We start from the raw sequence: 7,681 nt of genomic DNA, 5'->3' as shown, positions 1-7,681 counted from the left end.
GAACCTGAATTATACCATAAGGGAAGGTTTAGGTCTGGCATGGTAATTGTTCTCTCTTAAACTAATAATATAATCACACAAAAAAATGCAGCATCCTGGGGCACTGCTTGCTTAATAACGGTGGTCAGAGTATTCCTTTCCCATGTGTATTACTAGGGTTCACCCAGAGCAGCAGAACCAGTAGAAGATAGATAGATAGATAAAAGAATTTTACTGCAAGGAATTCCACAGTTGTGGGGCTGGGTAGGCAAGTCCAGATATCTGTAGGGCAGGCCATCAGGAAGGGCAGGGAGGAACTCTGCAGGAGGGGCTGAAGCTGCTGCCTGCTGGTGAAATTTCTTCTTCAAGGAAGCCTCAGATCTGTTCTTAAGGCCTTTCAACCCCTTGAATTAGGTCCACCCAGATAAAAGTCATTTAATTATCAACTTTAATCACATCTGCAAAATACCTTCACAGCAACACCTAGATTAGTGTCTAAATAACAGTACTATAGCCTAGGCAAGTGAACACCTGAAGACTATCCAACCACGGAAGGAAAAACACTACACAGCTGTAGCCTAAGGGGACTCAGGCTTATATAGATTTTCTCCTAAATCCCTCCTAGAATGGTATAGGTTAAAAACCTGGAAGAAAGTATACCAGAATATTTCACTGATTGCCTTTGGGTGGTGGGGAATATGTTGATGTGCATCTTGCCATCTGCCCCGATCTTCATGCTGTTCTCTTTCTCCTGGTTGCTAGGATATTCTGATTATATCTTTACTTCATAGAATCCAAATTCACAGACCGTATTGCCATTCCCAGAGACTCTTTAATAACATACTCTTGAATACTACTCAAGTTTATTTATGGCCAGCTTGAGCTAAAACAAACATAAAGAAATCTCAGTGGGGTAGATGTTCAGTTGGGCCGGCATATCTCCTCAAATGATGAGTCTTATTTCTTCTTTATGACCCCCCTATGGTGTACGTAATTGGAGTCAGTTGTTTCTTATGTATTTATATGTCACATTTGTTGGTGCATTTCACTTTTTTTTTAAGGCAGAGACAAAATTTTAAACCTTTATGTAACATTTGTTGGTGCATTTCACTTTTTTTTTTTTAAGGCATAGAGAAAATTTAAAATCTTTATCACCAAGCACACCAAGGAAATAGGGATACCAGTTAGAGAAAAAATTTAGAGTTATTTTTTGTCCTTCCTTCTGCTTCCCTACTTGCTGGTCAGTTCCACACATATCCTGAGCACCTGCTATGTGCCAGGCACTGCTAGGTCCTAAATAAAAGGGGGGAGATTTATACATGTAAATCTCTTGCTCATGCAAGCTTTTAGAGATATTCAATTTTTCACCACCACCCCACAATGTAAAAAGAAACTGAATCCTCAAAGTAATCCAAAAATTTGCTGCCAGATACTAGTCATTTTGCATAACTGTTCCCTTAATAAGGTATAGGAAAAATGCCTTTCTAAAGCTTTCTAGACAATCAAGTTGTGGCTTTAAAAGAAATATTATGCAGCCACATTTGGAAAACAGGCATTTTCTCAAAATGTTAAACATAGAATCATCATATGACCCAGCAATTCCACTCTTTGGTATATAACCAAGAGAAATGAAAACATGATTACATAAAAACTTGTACACAAATGTTCATAGATCCCAAATGTCCATCAGCTGATAAATGGATAAACAAAATGTGCTATATCCATGCAATGCAATATTATTCCACAATAAAAGGAATGAAGTACTGATATATGCTACAACATGAATAAGCTTTAAAGTCTTTGGAACCAAAAATCAAATAAAGAAGTTTTACTGCAATGCTGCAGCTTTGGCAGCATCTTTAGAAAATCCAAAATTGCCTGCATGATATAAGATGTTGTAAACTGTCTTCAGTCCGTGAAGTTGTCTAACATTTCATAGCAGAATAATTTTTTACAGTCGTGCTATCATATTCTCCACAGTGATTAAAACTTTCTTCTCTTCATAAAGCTTCAGTTGTCTCCCCACCACTCACATACTTGGTGTAGCAAAGACTTAGCAACCTGGCTTCTAATACCTGTTCTGGCACCTATTAACTTTGAGCCTTGCTGAACCTCAACTTTCTTATCTACTGAATGGGATTAATGACAACTTCTTAGGGTGATTTTGAGGGTTAATTAATATTTTATATGTTAACTTTCTGGCACACAGAAGGTACCCTACAGATATCAGGTCCTACTCCCCCAGTCCTTGCTATTTTACCAAAATTACAAAATTTTGTAGCTTATTGAAAATATTAATATTAATGAGATCACAATGGACAGGCTCATGATCTTATTTTCACCTTAACGTATCACTTTGTTCTTCCTTCCCTCAATCTTGAGACAGAAAAATCCCCTGCTTTTAAAATCAATTCCTTCCCCCGCCTCCACTGTTTTATTCTAGACTCCATTTTGTTTCTGTCCTCAGGACCTTGCTCTGTTATACTGTCCTTTAGTATTTTAAACCTCACCACAGATTACTTTTCTTCTCTCAGTTTTCCTGGAGCTTTCTTGTGTTAAATAACCTTAATGTAAGCCTCAATAATATTTATAGTGGCCTGTCACTTCTGTGTTTTGCTCATGCTTTTACCTCCTTCACGACTCAGCTAAGGGATCAGACTCCAAAGAGAATTCTTCCTGTCACCCCAGCCAGATGATGCACAACCTCTGTGCCCATCTAGCATCCTCCATACATCCCCAGTGCATGTCCTTTTCACTTTTATGGGCACTGCTGAGCTCTTTCTCTGCCTGCCATCACAATCTTTTTGGTACAGGAAGTGCTTTTTTTTTTTAAATCTCTATTTCAAGCACCTGGCATATCTCCTAGCAAAGTAGGGGTTCCAGAATTTTCATGGAATAAATGGTCTGTAGTCAGTTTATAAAAATAGAATCATCCCACATAACAACACTTTGTAACCTGCCTTTTCCCCACTCAATATGTTAAAAGATTAATTTCTATAAATATTTTTAGTGGCCGCATAGTATTCAATTATGAGGATGAAGCATATTTGAATCAATTTTTAATAGTTAGAAATCACATTTTTAAAGACTGAGTATTAAAGGTCTTAAAGTGAACATACTTCTGAATTCTGGTTAAGATGTGATTCTAGCCTAGGGTTTTTGTTTTTAACTGTTTTCCCAACAGTCCTCAGGGAAATTGGGGCAGAATTCTATCTGCCATCCTCTTTCATCAGGCACAATGGAAAGGATAATGTTTATATAATACCCCAGAGTAATCAAATGAGGCAGCTCAAGGCCAGAAAACACTGGTCTGAGGGCTCTGCCTAAACTAGGCCACACCATCTGAGCCTGAGGGAACCAGAATCTAACACCTTTTGTAGCCCATGACCACCAGTTGAAAGCCTATTGTCTAAATAAGAAGTGCCCCTCAGGCCCCAAAGTCAGGCTGCTGGAACTCAAATCCTAGGACCACCACTTCCTAGCTGTGTGACTATTGGCAACCTAATCCCTCAACCTCAACATCCTCATCTGTAAAAAGGGATAATAGTACCTACATTGGACTGCTGGCAACATTAAATGGTATGATGAGTATAAAGCACTGCCTGACCCACTACTTGTCAGAGCAAGTAGGCACTCAATAAATGTTAGATATTTTCTTTGTAATACAGCTATCCATCAGGTAAAAAGCAGCCTCCCTTGAATAGGGCTTTTAAGGAAAGGGATGGAAGTATCACTGGAGTGCCTGCTATGTGCATTATCTCTTGATCTTCATGCCAACCCTCAGGGAATTCAAGATTCTGGGTAACAAGCAAAATATCAAGCATAGCCACACACTTCTTGATGTAGAGTGTGTGTGCTACCACATACCAACTGTCCTTTGTGAGGGAATCCAATCTGGATCAGATTGAGATAATTATAGAAAGAAAATTTAGCAATGAAATAAGTAACAATATTGAGTGCTTGCCATATGGTATTTATTGTGTTAGTTTCTAGGATTTGTGCTGTGAAGAGGCTGATGAACCATTGGCTCAAATTTTTGCTAATTTTCTGCCCATCTAGGGTCAAGTGTTTCTTGTGAAACATTTCTATACCACTAAGTAGCGATACTGTGCTAAAGCATTTACTCAATGTCTTTGTTTTATCTAAAATTGGAAACAGATCCTTAATCTGTTCTTTGTTTTCCTTTTTAGACTCACTGCAAAAGGGCAAAGAAGTAGTCTTTACCTTAATCCCTTGAATCATTCTCAAGCCATTGTTCCACAGTCTTCACAAAAAGATTGTCCCCTTTCTTTGAAGTCCACACCAACCACGTATACCACCTTCTAAATCATTTTGCCGTAATCCACCTACTTCTAGAATACCTCTTCCTGTTTTCCTTGTATGTCAGTTCCTAAATCACTGATTTACATCCTACCTTAACTCCTGTCAGCAGTCCTGATTTAAACATCCTCAGTTACTAAAACCATCTTGACTCTTTCAAAGTCATTGTAAACTTGGTTTATTAACTAGACTGTCTTCTCCCCCCAACTCCAAATCTGTTTCTTCTAAATTCAGTTCTCCCCTCGAATGGCCTGGTCCATCCTAGTCACTGCAACTGCCCTGATACCTTTGGGGATCCCTTGGCACCTTTAGCTTCACCCTAGTCTCCGTGACTTCTTTCAGCTTTGAATCAAAATACATTCTTTGTGCTATCTTAACTCCTTGAGAGATGACAAAGAGCGAAGTAAGTCAAATAGATATCAAGAAGGTGAGAAAGGAGGCAGCAAAGAGAATGAGTAGTCCCCATTAGCTCTTAGTTAATCATTGTTAGAACTACTAGTTCAAAGGCAATTACATTATTTTTTCAAAGCATCAGTCTAAGAACTTGACATTGAATTGTAATTTCTGTTGTGTCTAATTACTCTGAAAGCCAATTCTGCATGTTTCTTCATTTATAAAGGGAATTGCAAACTCTCACCAAAATAACATTTTTGGAGGTTGGGAGAGACTGAGCTAGTCAATATAAACAATAAATTAATTGACTTTTCCCCTTTGGGATTTTTAATTACAAAAGTAATAACATGCTCATTTTTTGATAATTCATTTATTTCTATATTGTTTGAAACATGAGAATCCTTTCCCCACACCCCAAAGGTAACCACTTATTAACAGTTTGAATATCATTCCAAACTACAGTCACTCAAACATATCACTCTTTTTCCAACATTTTATCTGAAGACTGTCAAGCCTATAGAAAGAATCTTACAGTAAACACCTGTATACCCACAACATAGATTCTACCACATAGATTATTTTATACTATGCTTGTTTTATCATCCATCCAACCATCCATCAGTCTTGTTATTTTTATGCTTTTCCAAGTAAACTGCAGACATTAGTATATTTTCCCCTAAATAATTCATTATATATCTCATTAACTAGTTTAATATTACTTTACTGTTTTTTTTCTTTTGAAATAAATATTATGTACAATGAAATGTACAAGTCTTACATGTACATTTGCTATATTTTAACAAATATATGCACCTATGTAACCCCATATCAAAGATATAGGACATTACTGTCACTCCCAGAAAGCTGCCTCAAGCCCCTTCCCAGTGAATCTTTACCCCATCCCTCCGGAAATAACTACTGTTGTGATTTTTTTCCCACCACAAATATCATGCAGTATCACAAGTGGTTCTGTTTTTGATTCATTGTAGACCATACATACACAAATGTGGGTTGCATTATTGGCCATGGGCCATACTGAAGTTAAATGCTTTTTATTGAAAGGTTTCATATTTATGATGATTTTAATTTTATAATTACTGCCTCCTAGTCAGATTATTTGACTAGTATGAATGGGGTTTATAGAAATTATGTGTAATTCTTTCTTGTAATCTCAGGGAACCTCCACAGGGAGCTCATTTTCTTGCCAAAAGTCTGGATAGTGCTTAAAACTTATTGAGCAACCAGAATTAACAAATACAGTGGACATGGTCTGGATAGTGGGAGGCAGTTCTGTTTATAAGGTAAGTAACGTTATCTGTGACTATAAGGAAATAGTCTACCCTCTTTGTTTCAGCTTCCCTGCCATCTCAACTTTAAAAAATTAAGCCATGAGCAAAGGAAGCACGTTATTTCTCCTGGAAGTTAGACATATTGCCAATTTGCACTATTCATTTTTTGATACTGTCATACAAACTAAATGAAAATTTTAAAGTAAGTTTTTAGGTCTGTACCAGTCTATTTTCAATTCAAAATAGTTGATGTTTCCAATTTTTAAAACATTCTAAATCCTTCCTGAGAATTGTACTTGCACTGCATTGTCTTCTCCTCCCTGGATGTACCTAAGTACACTAAGCTATCGTCTTTTCCTCAAGGATAAATATTATGTCCCTTACTGAGGAGAGGCTGTGGCTCTCCATTGAGATACACTGACTAGATGTATGTGAACGTGTTCAAAGCACAAGACTTTCCCTCAACAATTTTCATATAAAGTGAGGGTAGGGGGAAAGTGTTACATGATTTCGTATCATAAGAGAAGACACTGTGTTAAATAGAAAATATTCCTTTTTCTTGATACCAGATGACTTCCAGCTTTAAAAATTTTTGAGGATAATAAATAGAATTTTATAACTCTTTTATAACACTGAGGAAAGATGACATTTATGGAGAGGAAAAATCAGCCCCTACCCTTTGTGGCTTGTCATAATATATGAACACAAATTATTTTAGAAAGAAGTATACCAGGATCCTAGGTGGCATTATAAAAACTCTGTTTCTTGGGTTCCTGTTTCTACAATCTTTAACATTCTCCATTTGTAATAGGGGGGAAATGGACATTTTCCTTTGATCTTTTCAGCCAAGAATGAATTTCTAAGAAAATAAGTTGTTTATTTTGCTGAGTGCCGATCACATTTTGAATGATTCAATACCATAGTCACTTGAAAATGTATTCTTTAAACAATATAAGTACTTAAATACATTTATATAATTTGATGTATCTGTACTTATATAAATAATAAAGAAGTAGAATCTGTAGGTTTTTGCATTATCCGCCTCACACCACATTGACTTACAGAACATTCGGGACTACCAGCCTGTTTTTGTAAATAAGGTTTCAATGGAACACAACCATGCCCATTGGTTTAGTGTTGTTTATGGCTGCTTTTGCCTACAAAGGTAAGAAACCATATGGCCCACAAAGCCTAAAATGTTTACCATCTGACCCTGTACAGAAAAGGTGGACCAGGATTATTTGGCCTGAGGCAAACCAGCAATGGAGCCTACAGGCCCTTTGGTGGGCCTAATGGTGGACTCTTGGAGGGCTCACACCAACGAGTACTTCCCAGAACTTCTGCTGCCAGTGTCCTTGTCCCCGTGGTGAGCCCCAGCCACCCCCCGCCTCTGCAGGAGCATTCCAACAGTAGTAGCCGTGTGGCTGACAGTCTTGGTGCTCCGGCCGGGAGTCAGGCCAGAGCCTCTGAGGTGGGAGAGCCGAGACTGATATTGGTCTACCAGAGACCTCCCGGCCCCATGTAATATCAAATGGCAATAGCTCTCCCAGAGATCTCCATCTCAACACTAAGACTCAGCTCAACTCAGCGACCAACAGGCTACAGTGCAGGACACCCTATGCCAAACAACTAGCAAGACAGGAACACGACACCACCCATTAGCAGAGAGGCTGCCTAAAATCATAATAAGTTCACAGACA

The 7,681-nt window shown here is 38.0% G+C and overlaps 1 protein-coding gene across 1 annotated transcript in view; it reads left to right on the top strand.

The window, feature by feature from the left end:
• Nucleotides 1-7,681, top strand: part of DHFR (dihydrofolate reductase) — a 22,770-nt gene that overhangs the window by 3,961 nt on the left and 11,128 nt on the right. Inside the window, 2 exon segments of the mRNA XM_024755699.1 lie at nt 5,868-5,908; nt 5,911-5,993. Coding sequence (XP_024611467.1) covers nt 5,868-5,908; nt 5,911-5,993 — 124 coding nt within the window.

The sequence above is a fragment of the Neophocaena asiaeorientalis genome, unplaced genomic scaffold (genome assembly GCF_003031525.2).
Source record: "Neophocaena asiaeorientalis asiaeorientalis breed wild unplaced genomic scaffold, Neophocaena_asiaeorientalis_V1.1 scaffold37, whole genome shotgun sequence".
NCBI lineage: Eukaryota > Metazoa > Chordata > Mammalia > Artiodactyla > Phocoenidae > Neophocaena > Neophocaena asiaeorientalis.
Note: the sequence above shows the minus strand (reverse complement) of the source record. Positions and strands in the feature narration are given on the sequence as shown.